This window comes from Calonectris borealis, chromosome 7, assembly GCF_964195595.1.
Source record: "Calonectris borealis chromosome 7, bCalBor7.hap1.2, whole genome shotgun sequence".
Classification (NCBI taxonomy): Eukaryota; Metazoa; Chordata; class Aves; order Procellariiformes; family Procellariidae; genus Calonectris; species Calonectris borealis.
This window is the reverse complement of record NC_134318.1, coordinates 39,916,134-39,934,725: the sequence shown is the minus strand read 5'-3', so window position 1 is coordinate 39,934,725 and position 18,592 is coordinate 39,916,134. Positions and strand designations below refer to the sequence as shown.

At 38.1% G+C, this 18,592-nt stretch overlaps 1 protein-coding gene across 1 annotated transcript in view; it reads left to right on the top strand.

The window, feature by feature from the left end:
* Window positions 1-18,592, top strand: part of CPXM2 (carboxypeptidase X, M14 family member 2) — an 81,172-nt gene that overhangs the window by 42,515 nt on the left and 20,065 nt on the right. The window contains exons 4-6 of the mRNA XM_075155261.1: window positions 6,520-6,604; window positions 7,135-7,285; window positions 15,362-15,450. Of these exons, the coding sequence (XP_075011362.1) occupies window positions 6,520-6,604; window positions 7,135-7,285; window positions 15,362-15,450 (325 nt within the window). The remainder of the gene's footprint in view (window positions 1-6,519; window positions 6,605-7,134; window positions 7,286-15,361; window positions 15,451-18,592) is intronic.

Below are 18,592 nucleotides of genomic sequence, written 5' to 3'. Positions count from 1 at the left end.
ATTAATCACAGCCATGATTTGTATATTTTGCATGTGCATTATGACTTGTTGCAATGAGAGTGACTGGGGGGGGTACCTTGAGGACATCAGGCAGCTGCTCCTTTCCCCTTCCCCTGCGCCCTGAGCAGTCGTCCCAAGTCAGCATCCCTTCTGCATGCACCAAGCGGTCCTTGGGCACATCTTCGCACTTGGTAGATGCGAGTCCTTTCAGCATTACTTTAAATATGCTCACAGCTGTGCACACAAATGGCAGTATTTGCTGGTTACTGTCAGAGCTTTTCATTTTCCATTACTTTAATATTCACGGGATGGAGAAAAAAAGGCATAGTGAGGCAGTGCCTATATAGTTCAAATTTTTCTCCTCAAATATGTGACCGATTTACAAAGGTGTGATAAGCACAGACAAGAATGGAAAATTAAAAATGTCAGAAAAGGAGATTTTGAAGAAAAGGAATCACAGCTTGGTTGCATTTTGCAGACGTAGAAGATATGAAAGGGGAAAGTCTGGCGCAGGAAGAATTCCAAAGACATGCAGATTTCTTTGCAAAGAGTGGCCCAAAATGCCAGGTGTTAAGACCATAAAATCTTCAGGGCAGAGGATGTCTTTGACCCCACGGAGGAGGCTTGGCACCTTTGGGTGTTACTGGTCTGAATGTCCAACAGCAAAAGAAAACACCCACAGCTGGCACCAGATTTTCTAGAAAGGTCAGAAAGTCAGAGATTAAAATCTTGTAAAAACCTGGCTGTAATGGCAGCCGCTGGGTGGGAAATGAGTTTGTAACCCCAACTCCTCACTGAGAAAAGAGCTTTGAAAAATCTGTGCTTAATTCAGTCTGAGCAAGTGAAATTCTGGCCCTGAGCTTTTCTTTGCAGGGCCTCCAAAGAGCTGGATTTCACAGCAGTATATTCATGTAAGTCAGCTAGAAGCAATTTTAAAAATTAAACATTCAAAGATTTCAGTTATTAAAAAAAATACCCTTGCTTGCTAGTCTAGCTCCATCTCTTAAATCATATTTATTTTAATTAGTTTGTAAAACTTGCTGGGTTACCTGTGGTTAGCCTGAGCATTTTTTGACTTGGCTTGTTTTTGAAACTGTTGGGCAGTGAGTGATTTAATTTTTTATCAGCATAAATATTATTATAGATTATTAATATTAATGATTTTATATTTGATTGCATGAGACTACAAATTACTTTTTCAAGCAGAAAGCTATTTAATTGCCAGCATGGTGATTCTGTTGCATGAGTATAGTTTAATCTAAGACTAGCCTAGCGTTTTTTTGGCATAGAAATTCCACTATTTCAAGTATTTTGACTTGTCAATTTATCTATTATTGGAGGCTACTCATCTGTGTGCCTGCCTGATTCTATTTTCTATTAATTTTAGGGTTTTGTAATGCAGATAAATCAGATTATCATGACAGCAGAAGAATAATACGGTCAGCTAGAGCCAGGTCCATTGTAGATGATGTTAATGTGAACACTTCCAATTTCCTAGTCTCATCCCCAACATCTCTGCCACTGTGGGCTTGAGCTTCTGCTGACCGGCACCTCCCAACCTTCCTCATTTATCTCAAATCACGTGGGGTTTTAGTGATGTGGAAAAGCATCCTTAGAGACTAGGATAAGAGTATCAGATTTATTTCACTTGTTGCTTATTCAGCTTTCCATAATTGAGAAGCTTGGCCTTAAAATATTACATGCAGCAGCTGCTGTTCAAACAAAATAAAACCATATCCAAATAGCCAGAAGTCTCAGCTGATGTACTCACCTGCTAAAGGCTGGGCAGCCAAACCCCTGGCATCTCTCTACTGCTTCTCATTTAGCACTCACTGTGTGTTGTGCTGAGTTGGGATTCATCTAGGTGTCTAATACACGTGAAGAAAAGTATAAAAATTATATTGGGGAAGGCAAGGCAGAAAGATGTTTTGTTGTTCTGGTGCTGTTGTGATGCCTTTCCCTATGCTCAGTAGCCTGATGATGTGGTTAGATGAGGAAAAGCTGATCCTCTGGACAGGAACCTTGCCACTGTTTGTCGTTTTTCGGATGGAAATGGACAAGCTGGACATTTCCATGCATCACACAAAACTGAATTTAAAATCGAAGATGTTCAAATAAGCCTTGTCTAAAGCTAATGCATTACAGATAAAACCCAACTAATTAATAATAATAATAAAAATCCACCACATTAAGTGAATTTGAATCATGTTTTGACTTTTGCATTTACTTTCTATGAAATGAATTGATTAATGTGGCAGTAGATACTGAGATTTTTCAGATAGGTTTCTCCTGAAGAGATAAGGCTGGCATAAATTTTAAAAAGGATTGTTAATGGAAAGCACCCGAATCCAAATGATTCTTGTCAAATCTGTACCTCGTGATCCTTTTCTAGCATTGAGGAAATTTGTGAGGCATTAATGTAAAGTAGCTCTTATGCTCTTCTCTGAATGCTGGCATAGGATTTTCCTTGAATTATGTCTCCTTGACTCTAGAAAACCCACAAATATCTGAGGAACATAAGAGTAGCTCCAGGGAGATTTTATAGAGTGAATTCAGAAGAGCTGCTCTAAGGCAACGGTAGGGACATCCTGGGTACTGTGAAGCTTTATAGCTTTCTTTCAGCTTTCCTTAGATAGCTTTATTGTTCAATGCTGATGGGCCCCAAAAGGATTCCATGTGATGTGCTGCAGAAATTAACATCTGCAAATCCCAAACCCAATGAGATGGATCTTCCTGTCATCAGGTAACAACACAAAGCAGATGATATTCCCCAACACTTCTTCTAGCACAAGACTTTGCTTTAGCTGTGGTGTTTCTGTGATGGATTTCCCTGAAACCTTTAGATTTCTGTGTCTACATGAACAAACTGAGCCCACGTACGTATTAAACTCTTCCGTTCCAGGAAGCACTGTGCTTACTGTAAACAGACTGGCTGTTGATTCGAGCATGTGCAACGCATCCATCTGTTTCCTGGAAGCATCAGACCTCCTGCGCTGCACGTGTAGAAAATCTGCAGCTCTCGAGAAGATTTAGTATGTGGATGCTCTTCTGCTGGTCTGTATCTGTAGAAATATCTGGGATTTAAAGGTACTCAGCTGCCTGGTCAGAAGCCCTGTGCGTTAGCTTCTGCTAGTTTTCCAGATGCTCCGAACACATGAATGCATGCAGTGTTCCCCTTCCCCACCATGGGGAATGTGATTTCAAGGCAGAAGATGCCATTTCTGAGGGGGATCTGAATTTACAGCCGTCTTCTTAATATTGGCAGAAGCTGTTTTTCTTATGACATTGGGAAAAAGGGGGAAGAATTTAAGTCCCTAGAGGCTGTTTTGCATTTAGGGCCAGTGGGAGAAGGATCTGGTCACCTGTGATATTTTTATTCTGCATCTCAACAAATGCAAAGCAGATGCTTATTCCTTACAGGCAAGCACAGTTAATAGGATGTGGTGTGTGACTTAATATATTAGGCTGATTTATCTCGTCCCATGACCCTCTGTAGTCCTTCTGTACTGCAAATGTACAAGACTGGATGTGGTCCCATTTGTATTTTAATTGGCAGACTGCCTCTGAAAAGCATGGTGCTTGTCACTCAAGATGGAATATGTGTACGACTGATTAGTGTACATTTTCTTTCGGGAGAAGTTTGAACCTTTGTAACTGTAGGGAGTGAGAAAATTAAAATATGGTAAATAAAAGTCCTAGATTGGAAGTATTAGTGTAACAGTAACATTTTCTTATGCCAATAAAATGAGCTGGTTCTTTTAAAAACTGTCTATACATGCCATGATTTTCTTACAAAATTCTCAATTATACAGAATGTCCACTGTTATCTTGTTTTCGTATGGTTGCGATATTCTGTTTGAAATTTTTTTTTCATGTGTAGAGTAATGAATATGTATATATTGTGTTTGTCCTCCTAATCTTATTCGTGCAGTTGAAGTAAAAATAGTTCTGTAATACTTCAGAAGCAATGATGTCTTTTTGATTTGTAACATTGCCTCTTTTGGTCATTTACCCTGATTTTGAAAAATAGCCAAGAATATTAAAAAAAACCCAAAACAAACAAAAAAACCCAAACCAAAACCACCCACAAAAATACAACAAAACAGAAAAACACCAAAAAATCCCCACACCACCATTTTATGTGCACTGAATATGTACACCACCACCCCTGTTCAAACCCATGAGTTTTGCTTTCAAACTTGGTTTCTTTTTCGATCAGAAAAAGTTATTTTTCCTCTTCCTAGTGTTTTGATGTTGGCCGTTTCCAAAGTTCCCAATTTCCATCTTTGCTAGATATAAATCTGCATTCCTTTAGCTTATGATGGCAGTGAAATCTGGTGCAACTGCCAGGTTATTGCAGAAGTTGAGCGAAGAAAGTAAAGTTCTTTACAAGAATTAGTAGAAACTTGTATAGCACGCTGAAGTCACTGTCTATTTTGTTGTATATCATTTTACAGCCATGAAGACTTGAGGTGCCAGCATGACACTTCACAGATCTCTGCAAATCCCCTACCCCAGGAGATTTTCCCCTAACAGGCAGACAATTAGTATTTTCAGAAGGCTGCTAACTTGTTAAAGGTGTTTAACAAATGTTGAAGTAGTGTGTGCGTTACAGGTGGCAGATGTATTCATCTTTTGAATACAATAATAAAAAGTTTGGTTTGCTTGACAATAGTCAAGATTTTTCCATTTAAAACAACATGAATGGCAAAATATTCATTGAAGAAGGCTGGTGAAAGATTTGCAAAGGACTGGTTTAGTGTGTAAAACAGCTGGGTTTGTTCAGTCATTGAGATATCATCACATGATATCTCATCTTGTGACTTTTGGGGGTATTAGTAACCTACATACAGAAGTGCTTTTCTAAATCCTACTAATCACTTACTAATCTTTGGTTTTGTAAGTCTGGACGTCAGTTTGAATCTTTTGTGTAAGTGGGACTACTGTTACTCAGAAAATGAAATAGCAGATGGAAATCTAAAGCTATAAATTTTCTGCTGCCGTGCATTGGCTTAGGCGTTATTTGAAGGTCACTATTTTGTACAAGACGAAGCTGGGTGAACTTGTGCTGATCTTGTGGCTGATGAATTTGCTATTGTTCTGTCCCTGCCCCTTTTTTGGTCTTCACTAGAAGCCTGATTCTTTTAATGAACATGTAAAAGCTACTCTGTCCCTTTAAACATAAGCACAGTGAAGTCAACGTGTGTGTTCATAGGTAATTTGCTAATATTATTTGTTAATTTTAAAAGAAAGAAAAGCAAACAAAGTTGCTTTTGTATGGGTGCAGTACAAGGGGAAGCTTTTCTTAGGTGTGTCTCTCCTTCCAGGTACTCCTTTATCTCCGACCCATATGCTCCACTGCTCCTCCCATAACTGCCCAAACTGCCCCTATTCTTCTTTCTAGTCCCAAGAGCTTTCCTTACCCTGGTTTCACTGCCAGCAATCTGACTGTGTAGCTTAGCTAAGAACCCGTGTTCAAGAACGACTGCTCTAGAGGACTGCTGGTTACGCACGATCAGTTTATATACGTGAAAATAGAATTTAGTCATCCTGGACTGACTTTACAGTACAAAGATACCTCCAAGCCACAACTCTCCTCCAAGTCATTGTCTATTGAAACCAGGAAGGTGTTAGGGAAAAAAATAAATTACTGCTGCCCGTTCAGACCAGCAAATATGATAGGAGAGTCAGGGCATTACCTTCTCCATAGCTGTATACACATTACCGTGGGGAATGCCCAGACAGTGTAAAAGCTACACAACTTTAGCTCTATTCAGAATATAGGAAGCAGCATTTTATTTCTCCCCATACTCTTCCTTAGCTGAATACAGACAAGGCATAATTTAAGTACAAATGAAGATTTTGCTTTTTTAGATTAAAGGGGATTTTGCTGTAAATCAGATAACAGGCCACTAAAAAGATCAGCCTACTGAAGATTGATCTAGATATTGTAGTAGTGCACTAATACTGTGATCAATTGGACCCTGCTGTGCAGAGACAGAATTGTCTCTTTGTCCCTACCTATTGCTAATAAATACAAGAATGACTGCAGGCTCCAGTCATTCTTGTATTGGAAAAAATGGAAATTTTGCTGGTTGAAATTCATGGACTTTTCATCCTAGAGGATTTATTACTTTTTTCCATCCTCTCTGATAATAACAGCAGAAATAATAAATGTTCTGTAGCTGAAAAGGTAAGATTTTTGAACACTGGATGCATCTGTTCTAGATAAGCCATTTATTCTGAACTCTGCATATAAAAGGAAAGGAGAGTGGTAATCGCTCACCTCCTGGAATCCCAGAATATTATCTTGTTGGTTTTTTGTTTCTATGTGCTACGCTTTTTAAATTATCTGTTAAATCTAGATTTGCATGTCACTTTTTCAGCCAAGTGTTGACGTGACTTTGCCAAGTGGGATTTCCATTGCTAGCAGTTTTACAAGCTTTATTACATTAAACACAATTTGCAGTCATTCTAAGTTATGAAAAAATAACTTAGATACTCTTTGTCTTTTTCAAGGAGTAACTGGGTGACCTCTTACAGAGTATTGGTGAGCAATGACAGTCATGCATGGACTGCTGTCAGAAATGAGTCTGGAGATGTGGTGAGTATCACGAAACAGATGTTTTATGAAGAAGAGCAGAGGTGGGAAATTGGGGGCTGTCCACGTGGAGTTTTGATTTGCCAGATTAGTCAGTGTAAGACTACAAGGCAACATCTCTCAGTGGTCCCACTAATTTTAAGAGGAAATCACATAACAGAGAGGGATCCAGAATATCCATATGGTAAATCTGCATGTGTCCGCCTATGGATGTGAATGCCACCCTGGCATTGGTCTTGCCTATGATGAGATACGTTTCTTGTTGCATGGCCCATGCAAGGGTTAGCATCAGCCTGCTGATCCCTGAGGACATCTCATGCCCATGAGGTGCCTATTGCCAGAGAGGGTGTGGAGATCCGGCTTCTTTGCCCCTCTCTGAGGGCACGGGGGGATTGTGCTCTTTGAAGAGCAGTTCTGGCCTGAGCCACCATCTGGGGCTGTACTAGGTGACTTTATTTGTTTCTATTACCAAAAGCGCTAAAAGACTTTTTGAAGAACTGATCTTGCCATTTTTGTATGTTTGGCCTGCATAGATATTTGAAGGAAACAGTGAGAAAGAGATCCCAGTTCTCAATATGTTGCCGGTGCCACTGGTTGCACGTTATATCCGTATAAACCCTCGGTCCTGGTTCGAAGAAGGTAGCATCTGTATGAGACTGGAAATCTTAGGGTGTCCTTTGCCAGGTAAGAGTCTTTCTCAATTGATGTTGACATGGCTGCCTGTGCCAAGACTCAGAAATTTTATTTCCTTTGGATATCTTTGCTTTTGATATAATCCTTGTCCTTAGCGAGTAGAGTTATGCAAAAAGAAACAAAAATATCTGTCAGATATACGGACAGGATCAGGATAGCTCTTCAAATGCAACCGCATAATATCGATAAGTGGCTTCATTAATAAAACAAGATTGCATGGATGATCTAACAAGATTTTCTCTGTTGTTTGGGATGAAGTGCAGTGCAATTAATCTTACTTGAGTGCACATGTACTAGGGAAGCGATAGGATTATGTATTGGGACAGCCACTTGCAGTGTTTTAAGCTTCTAAGGCAAGAAAGAACCATTATAATTATGTAGTCTGATTTTTAAATTTTTTTTTATTTCGTTGTACATGCCGTAGGACTTCCCTGAATTAATTTGAAGGCAAATACTGTGACTGAACTAGTGCTTATCTTGTAGGGGGGAAGGAGGGGAGTTGAGGATGTAAAGAATTTCTAGCAAATTTCAAGTGTTATCAAATCCAGCGTGATCCCCGGTAAGTCTCAGGTGAAGGTAAATGGTCCTACCATTGGTAAAGACTGTGGAAAAGACACAACCTGATGTTTAGCACAAGCTTCAGGTATTAGCTCTTTCTCTTATCATATGAGTGCAAAATACAGTTAGGGTTTTGCTAAACAGAGTATACAAAGTGAAACCTTATACAAGGCCACCTTAAAAAAAAAAAAACATTCAGTACTGCAAATTATGGCAAAGCCATGTTTCTGTTAAGCACATTGTAAATAGTCTTATGGTGGATTTATGTCTTCATATGTACATAAATATTTGAAAAACTGTTTGTTCAAATCTTTTCTAAGTTGCTCACTACTCATTCCACATCTGTCATCTGCTTTTGTTTTTTTCTCTTTGATTTTAAATTCTGGCACCTTGGGGATAGCTCTCTCTTTTTTTTGCAGGGGGCTATGAATAGTATTTTCAGAAATACTAGAGCCAGAAAGAGAACTGCTTTTCCAGAGCCTATCGTTACTGCTTTAACTGTTCCTGCTGCTGTTCAGAGACTTGCTGCCTCCAATTCCACTGTTGATGTAGGGTCTTCACATTGCAAGCAGAGGTAGCCTGATTTTTGTCCTTTAGATGTTTAAATACTCATGGAAAAAAAAAAACAACAACAATCTGGGGCATGGAAGGGATAATTCTCTGATGAAGAGGAGCATGGGCCAAGTATTGTCATAAAACTTCATCTTCATTACCATGAAGCAGTGAAAGTTAGCAGCACTCAGACAACTGCTTTTCTGGGGGTAACAGATGCATCCTGGTCTTGAATGGCAGTGACCAGAGGTGTCCTGTGTATGTGAATATTCGTGTTTTCAGTAGGATTCTGATTTATTTGGTTTAGAAAACTCCAGCTCTGTGGTTTGCATGTTTTCCACTGTCCCTGTTACCCTCGAGGGGTGATTCCAGAGCCAGTATTTCCCCTCAGCTCTTGAAAGGGCTGTCGAAGAACAGTGATCTATCCCAAATTCCTACGCAGGTTTACAGAGGTTCCACTCTCTGTAACACAGGGTGTGAGGCTGAAGGAAAAGTGTACTTTTCATCAACACCATGACTTTACTGGCAAGCAGGACACACATGGAGGTCTCCGGGGAATAACAGAGATGACACTCAAACCATTTTGGAGAGCAATTTGTAGGGAAATTCTCACAATCATTTTCAGTTCCATGAACCTGTACTTAAAGAGGAAAGAGCAAAAATGTCGATATTTGGAAAGGTGATTTTTATTAAGTGCAGCAGCTATTTACACCAGATTTTTATTGGATATACACCCACACAGGGCCAGATGCTGTTTTGCAGTGTTAGCATTTGTCACCTTTCAGCATCAAGGGGCTGTATCAGTGGGTAAGGGTGTTATGGAGGTAAGAACGTATCTGCACTTCCACCACTGTTGCAATGAGTCCTGTTGCAGCTTGTTGCAGGTCTTGGATTAGCATAGAAACAGCATCAGTGCTTCTCCATGGTAGTCATTTATTGAGTTAATTGCCTGCAGTGACTGATTCAGTTTATTCTTGAAAGAAAATACCAGAATCATTCATTGAGAAACACAATGGGAATGGGGTGTGTTTATTCAAAATATAATTGGACTGAAAGAACTAATAGGTTTTGATAAGCTGCTGACCCGTCTTTTTAGCTCAGAAAGAACTGACATTTCTTTCTTCTAGCTCATTTTATTCATCGCATGCAAGGCTGTCAAAACAAAGCTGTTCCCCAGGTTGCAGAGGCCTTTCCATGCACGTTTGCTTCCTTTAGGACATCATTTATTTTTGCAGTTGCCTGTAACTGGATTCCTCACCCTTCATTGGTGTCATCTTACTCGTTCCAAGTTAGATGACCAACTGGTTTGGCCATGGGTCCAGCGTATTTGATAGCGCTGCTCTAATACACTGTGTTGACTGTGTGACTAGAAATCAAGGGTCCTTTTCTGACAGAGGTTTCCTCCATAAAACAGCAAGTCTCCTAAATTCATCAAAAATCAGGAGTTGGAGCTCTGTCAGTTCACACACCTCTATTCCTTCCAAAGCCCAAAGACTCATGAAAGAAGTCACGTGATGCTCAGTTTCCTTGAATACCTGGGGTGGTTTTGATTATATTTGCACCCTGAGTGTGAACATACAAGAAATCAAGTTGTCAGGAGGAGCAGTTTGGTCACGTTTTAGAATCCCCACGCACCGTGTCCTTCCGAGGCAATGACAATGCACGGGCAGATGGGGCGTAGGGAAATACCCTAAGCAAAAAAGTGGGGCTGAAGAAAAGGAAGTAATTTTTCATGACTGTGAATTTCTTTTCATGTCTTTCAAACTTGTAATGTTAGGTTTTATGTCTTTGTTAATCCCTGAATAAATTAAGTGATTTGCATTCAGTCTGTACTCTGTATCAGCCTTCCATCATGTAGGCTCACAAGGGAGTGTAAGAAAGGAATACCAGATAAAGAAGAAAGCTGAATAAGATATTAATATTCTAGAAAGGCTTGTTAGCACTGGCAGAATGTGACGGAAATGGTTCAAGACAGCTAGGACCCATTCCTATGGGTAGGGCTCTGTTAATAAAACCTGCTGCATATGCTAGGTGCACTAAAAGTTGGACAAGTCGTGAGAAAACACTATTTAGATAATTGGAACAGAGAAGTTACTGATTATCTAATCGGTATTATATAAGATGATTGTAATTTTTATCAGTGAAATGCTTATATATTATTCATCCCATACATTTTTGGTGTATTGTAGGCTAATTTTGACAAACAACCTTTTCTACACTATTACAGTAGCTCGACAAAAAAAAAACCTGTGTTATCCCACTGCGTCAGTACTGTCTTTCAGGCAACAGAAGTGATTTGCTGTTTCACCAAGGGAAAAACATTTAGCTGTGGAGGAAAGAAGCCAGAAAATCCCACCTATAGCAGAGGATCAGTGATGCCATTTCTCGCTGGGGAAAAAGAGAACGAAAACACTAGCATTTAATTCCCTCTCCAGTTTCAAAAAATGTTAGTATTTACATAGATGTAGACTGACATGCACAATCTTTTGCAATTGCCTGAGAGGGATGGATGTAATTTCCTTGCCTGTTCTTTCTCAAACCTAAAGAAAATCAAAAAGAAACTGCATGTGATCAAAAGTACCCAGAGATAGGAGAGAGAAAATTAGCTGAGCTCTTCATGCATTTATTTATACTGTAGAGTATTCAAGGCAATAGGCAATTATTTTAATGGAATAAATTTGTGATTAAATTTAATTTTTAATAATTCTTACATAGAAAACTATCATTGGTATCGTGATTATGCCATCACTTTCAACCCAGGATAAAAGATGAACTACTCTGTAATGGAGTACTGTGTTTTGCAGTGGATGCATCACTCAGTCCTATTTTCACTGCTTGTCTCTTCTTGCCAGTCTACCTGGTTAAGTCTAGCAGTGTGCTTATCTTGTGTAAAACTGTGACTTTCTACAACTATCTTTGGTTATAAGTGATCGTGTATACAGCAGTGTTAAATTCAGTGAACTACTTTGAGAGTAAATTTTTGCTTAGAGTGGCAGTCTGTCCTTGTGTTCTGCTTTTATCATTGCAAAGCTAAAGCTTAATCTTGGGCAATTTAAACCTTTTTTGGGAGTTTGCCGGAGCAAAGACTGAATAAAAATGAGACCAAATTCAGTAATTCTCCTGGGAAAGGCCAATGTATTGTGTTTCTCCATACTCGTCAAGACAGATGTGTAATATCCCCCAGCAATGCAGTAGGTGTCATTAAGAGGCTTTCTTTCATATTTTATTTGTAAAATGAAGTGTATACTATTCTGAGGAAGTATTAACAATCCTCCAAATTACCATTATTATCAGAATCAAACTGTAGGAAATCATTCAAAAGATCAAACGTTGGTAGAAAAGCTTTAAGAAACAACTACTGCAGGTGAAGAATTTGGGTTTTCTCTTACCCATTATTATCATTCATTACACTTAACTGGAATTAGCTGTTTGGTATTTGACTGTACATCAACACATATACAAAAAGATCCATCTATAGTAGAAGAATATTATTTCATTGCTGATTTAATGTGTGATGTTAATGCTCATGACTGCCATGAAATAGATCATGTGGAAAAAAACTTACAATCATCTGATATGTCTGACAGCGGATTTTTTCAAGATTACACGTGTGCTGTCTGTGACATGTTCAATTTTGTGAAGGCAAGTCAAATTCACTTATATTACACAGAAATTAAAAAAACAGTCATTTGCAAAATGGCAAGCTGAGGTTTTTAAGGCAGTCTAAAGGATTTAGACTAGAATATTCTTTTTATTAAAAACTTTTCTGAATCACTTGGATTGACTTCATTATCTCATCCATTTGGAGCACCATATGAGCACCACTTCTGAGCTTGCAAGCTTGCAGTTCCGTACCATACAATTCGCTATAGGACTTTTGTGAGAACGGAGCATATGAACAAATCGTGTTGGGAATGAATGCAAGTTTTACTTACTAAATGAGAGCATTTTGATAATATTGTTTTGTGAGTGTTGATTTCATCTTCAACTCACTGCAAAGCTCACTTCATACCTTTCCAGTGCCAGTCAAAAGAACAGTGAAAACTAAAGGAGGGAAAAAAGACCAACACACATTGTTGTTGTTAGCATAATAACTGGAAACCCACTGGAAGCATCAGGGCTCCACTGCTTGAGGTGCTGTGTAGAGCTGTAATAAAACAGAAAATCCCTTCTATATGTCAAACTGCTGAGCAATCGGTCCTCTCTGGTACTTTTTATGGGCAGTCCCCAGAGCTCTCATGCTGGAAAGTAGTTGGGCATTTTAGAGCTTTCTAGTCACTTGCCCATCTTTACGAAGAATAGAAGTATGAAGGCAGCAAGCTACCTTTACCTGGAAACTTAATTAACTTTGCTGGTAATGTAAAGATAGATTAGTGGTAGAAAAAAACTAATATATTCCTCTGTATAAATGGGAGTGCCACACTTTCGCAGGACCTTTTCTCCTTGGAAGAAAGAGAGACTGTCTGAGGTAGTGCCATGAATAAACGAGTGTATTTCAATTCTAATTCTTCTGTGGTTTGAGTTTCTTAGTCTCTCATTCTCTGTTTTATTAAAGAAAATAACTTTTGCCAAAGTGGACCTAACCAACTGTGCACAAGACTTGTATGCCTTTCTACGTTTTAGCTTTTAATTTTCTAATCTGTATTCCTGCTGCAGCAGAAATCCAGTGATCCAAGCAGACTCACAGTAGAGCCTGGCAAAATAGGAGCGTTAATTCTCTAGGGAGCTGTCAAATTGTGCAATGTTTTTGAGGACGGACCAGAGCTACAATCATTCTCACTGTACCATTTTTTAAGTTTCCACCAACTCTACAGCATTCACAGTCATTCCCATGATATTAATGTTTGATGTATGGAAAAAGTGCCAGACTTTGAAAGGAATGGGATTAAAGTATTAGGAAAAAAAATCAGTTGCTGTATATTTTGGCTTGTGGTGATAGAGAAAGCCTTCAACATCCTGGCAGTTTTATGATGTTTATTTTTATATTTTTACAACACAGAGATATTTTTACAATGGTGAAGATACTCTGTGTGGCATTAAACACATTGTCTTTCTAGCAGAGGTGTTTTTTTAATGATTTGCATTTCTCACTTGTCAATATATTAATGAATAATTTCTATGACTTAACATAAGTTTGACCTTTAAGAGTTTGGCATTCCAAAGTCATCTGCAGGGTTACTGCAGCATTGCTGTTGTCAGTGGACTTCAATCAATTTAGCCTGCAGTTAGACTGGAAAGAAGACCTAAAAATGCAGGTGCATTATGTGAAACTTTACCCTCTTGATTCTTCAAAACTTTTTTTTTTTTAATAAGCAAAGAAATCTTGTTTTCTCATCTGGTTAGGCTCTAATTCAAATCTATTTCCAGGTGGTCTTGCTATAGAATAAGTTCTCACTGGAAAGGACAGATTGCATTGAACAGCCAGATTTTGTTGAGACAAGACGTTTTTTGATGTTTTTCAGTCATATTTGTAGAGCAGCGTTTGACAGACCTTCCAGTATTTCTGGTATAGATTAGGGAATGGAAGTGGAGACAAGTGTGTGAATGATGAGTAAATAAGTGGTAGAGAACATGGGTAATGTTACAGCAAAGCTTAATGGAACTTGCATGTTTCATTTCATAAATAACTTAAGTAGTTTAAAGTTTACTTTCCTTCCACATAAGGAAAAAAAAAAAAAAGGAAGAGACTTTTAAAATTTTATGGCAAGAGCAAAGTTGAGAATTTAGAGCTTTTAATGTCAGAAATATGAAGCTTAAAAATGTTAAGCTATAAGGTATTTTTGTGTGTTATGAGTTTTCCATAATTTCATTAAGTGTCTGTTGTTGCAGGATAGTATCTATGTATTCTTCCTACTAATAATTATGCTTTTGTTCCGCCCCCCCAAAATTGTAACTCTTAGGTGATACTCTTTTAAAAAATCATTTTTCTTCTCTAGAGACGGTGTTTTTTCGCTGTGTTGCAATAAGACAAGATGATATTTAGGCTTTGATATTCGGCTTTTTTTCCAATAATTTTAAACCGAATGAAGATGATTTTGTGCGTAGGGAAACAATTTTTCATAACAGCCTGACAGCCAGGGGTTTGACAAATGATTAGTCAAACTTCCAGACATCCCAGATATGGCAAATTAAGGAATGTCTCCAATGTTTTCCAAATAGACTTATTAATCTCTAAAAATATATCATAATAGATTAGGCTAGGAGCATATATATCAGGAAATATAAAGCTGAGCCCTAACAGTCTTGGCCTGTTTTTTTTCCAGGTGAATGGCCTGGAAAATCAAGGAAACAAAGGTTTTTATTCTATCCACATATTCTCCTTTGATACTTCAAGACACACAAACTATAAATTATATCCATATAGAAATGATATGTTAAAGTAGCAAAGAACCCCAGACTTCCACAAAAAATGTTTAGGAAAATAATTAGGAATGTTTAATATGCACAGTAATTCCTTTCTGTGTTTTGCAGGCAGTGCATAGACTCTGAAAATACTCATCAAGAACACTAAAAGATAATTCCCCATTCCTTGTAACAGTAAATTAATCAAGTAGACACAAAATATTTACTGGGGCTTTTTCCTCTGGTGTGATTTTTTTCCCACTCTTTTATCTTGCATCTGACTCATCATCTTCCAGTGTCTTTTGCCCTCCTCTATAGCCTTAGGATGCCCTTCTGCTTTTCTGTTGGAGTTTAGTTGTCTGTGCAGAGCAGCTGTCTGGCAAGCTGATGCCTGCTGCCTCCTTGCTTCTGTTTGGATCTTTATGAGCTGATTTGTGCAGTAATTAGAAATATTTCAAATTTGTTGTTTCTTTGAGTTTTGCTTTTGAAAACATGTTTTAAATACATACAGGACAGTGGAATTCAGATTTCCACATTCCTTGCATGTATTATGGCTAAGCATCTTTATATTTGAAATTCATAAGCATGTGAAAATTCTTTTATTTCTTTTCTCAGACCCAAATAATTATTACCATAGAAGAAACGAAATGACAACCACAGATAATCTTGACTTTAAGCATCACAACTACAAGGAAATGAGGCAGGTAGGCAAAGAGGCTGGTGTGTGACCTCCTGGATGGAGGGTGGATGGGTGCAGGCTTTTGAGCTCTTTAGGGGATCAGAATCCTAATTGTTAAAAAATATTGTTAAACGTTATGTGCAATCTATTAAAAATATCTTTTTTTTTGGTCTGTTTTAATTTATTATTAAAAGCGGCAATCTATTAAAATCCCCAAGTCTTAATTTGTACATCATCTAACCTTAAAGAGGTGACACTCCATGACAGAGGGAGTATTTACACATGACGTGCCATCATTTTTCTTCCATGTATATTTGAGTGGTGACTGTTACAGTGGTTTCTCCTTGCAGATTTGACCCTGACTTAGCCATCAGAATTCTCCTATATTCAGTGGATTTGGATAATCAGAATAAACTATACAGAGTCCGATTCTATACTCATAGTTGTGAAAAATGGCAATAACTCAAAAGAAACCACTAGAATTATTTTGTTGGCCAGGAGAAAGGAGGAAAAAAATCCTATTAGTACAGTTTTAAATCTACCAGCCTTGTTAATCTTGTTCCTTTAACTTCAAATAGGCAACTTCGTTGTTGGTTTTCTTTGTTGTTATTTTTAATCTTGCTTCATATCACCACAGACATAGGTGTGGGCTGTGCTAAAGAAATATTTCTGTCCGCTTTCTCTTCAAATATAAAGATAATATGTTTGGACTTTAAGTACGTGAATCATTTGCTGTGTGCTGAATTTCCAGTGTATTTATACTGCATGAATCACCATTCATTTTTACTGAGCAATTGTGTACTGAGTCACACATTTATTTTGGTAGAGATTTCATGGCCTATATTTCATAGCACAAAGATTAGACAAGTAGAAACTCAATTGGCATAATTACTGTCAAGAACAATAAAATAAAATGTACTTTAGATTCTTATTGCAGAAAGACAGGTTGGTCAGGTCAGAAATATCTTTGGAAAAAAACGCAGCTTTGAAACAGAATGTTTTCCCACTTTTCATAGAAGCAGAAAATCTGCGACTGTGGCTGAGAGCTGGTCAGCTGTGAGCTGTCTTTGACTGTGCTCTCTCAAGTTCTGGTTTTCTGTGTGTCAAATTACTTCATTTATTTAGAGCTTATTGGATTCTATTTGGGTTCTGCTGCTGGTAGGCAGAAGACTTTGGGTTGGGTAGCAATAAGGCTTATATCCCCAAAACTATTCTTAGAACTTAATAATTTATTTCCTGAGTGTAAAATAGAACAATAACTGTCAATTTCCAGAGTTAACTTTTTTTTTTAATACTGTGCATTATTGTCAGTTCTGTTAGCTACTTCACTGCCAACCATCTTAGAAAAATGCTGTTCTTTGAAGTTATTTATCATGAACGCTGAAGAAGGAGGAGAGAGTGTTCCCTTGGGCCGTGTTTTGGAAGCATTACATTATATTGCAATATGTCAAGTATTTGTGAGAGGGAGGGATTTTCTCTGTATTAGATTATTTTAATAGAACTCTCTGTTTAGGAAGATGAAATTCATAGTACCAATTTTTTCTCTTAAAAGAGCATTCAAGAGTCTTTGTTCAATGGGAACGCTTGCTGTATCTCACATGTAGAAGTCAGGATTGTCTTACGGTCCAAAATATTTGCATGATGTATTCATGCTGTATAGGAAGCTGTTAAAATAATTGATAGATATCCCCAGATATAGTTTATGATGGACATTTGAGTACAACCTTGTCTTTGAAATAACTAACCCAGATTATATCTTTCTTAATGTTAATATTGAAATCAGTTTAACTTGATGTGACTCATATCTTTGGGCAAGCCAGACTGCAAGCACCCCTGAAGTCTTGTGTTGCTTTTCATGGCCAGTTGTGTTTATGAAGTGATGTATTGATAATGCAGAAAATTGAAGAGCACTGTATATGTTACCAGCTGAACAGGTTTATTTGAGAGTGAAACAACCAAATGTAGAAGACTAGAGCGATACCCTAGGTTGCATGCAATGCCAGGTTGACAGTCTCTATCTGATAGTCTCCAAGCTCAAGGAGGAGGCAGTTTCTGGCTTGGCCCACAACAGAACAAGAAATATGGAGATATCCACAGAGGATAACGAATAGCCCTAATCTGAAAGGCATTGACTGAGAGCCCTTTTGTTTCCTTTAAGTGTAGATGGCACTTAGACCTACGTTTAATACACCTTTTCTGCAAAATGGAGGAATTGGACCTTCAGAAACCAGTTTTGTGGGACTCCTGCAAAGACTGCATGCAGTCTTTTTCCAGGGCGCTAATAGGGTAAATAATCGGTAGTGACAAACAAATGGGAACTGTCAAATAAGAACTGCGAGTGAATGTAATTGTGGAAGTGTTTTACAGTCCTGCTGGTTGTTAATAAAGCCCTGACTGACTGTTGTCATCAATTGTCTTTGACAGTTTGTACAAAGAGCAAAGAAAACACTGTGACATTTCAGGTGACCTATTGTGCCGTTTGTAGGAAATGGGTATGAGAAAAGCAAATATGAAATATGTTCATTTTCAGTATTGTATTTACATATAAACATTTAACTGCATTACTATATCCATACTGTTATCAAAAGAGCCACAGTGAAGTCTACGACAGAGGCCCTAATTCAGGGAAGGTTCTTTGTTTGCCTCAGAAAGGAATCACATGCTTGCGATTAAAGAGATGATGGGGAGTTTACTGAGGCCAATACAAATATTTCCACTGATTGTAATATACTCTGAACTTGGTTCTAGGCACTTTTCTCACTAGTAATGAACTTTTAACATACTTTTAACTGCTTTCCTAAATCAATGCTCTGGGTATCCGGTGCCCATTGCAGTGCCAGGCACGTTAGGAAAGCTTCTGCTCTGCAGTTTGATTTCAGAGATAGCTGAGAAGACAGGCCCATCTTCCCTATTTCACATCGTGGGGACCCGCATGGATGCAGCAAGACATCAGCCGGGAGGGACTTTCCTGCAGTTTGAAGAGGGTGTAAGGAGAGGAATTAGTAAATGCAGAACTGAGACAGCAACATTATTTATACATTACGGAAAGCGGGTTTTAGCCTGCTAAAATAGACCTTTTTTTAATGCAGTATCTGTACTCACTGGCAGAGTGAAAAAAATAATATTAATCTCTGTTGGAGAAAAATAGGGTATCTGATCCAATAATA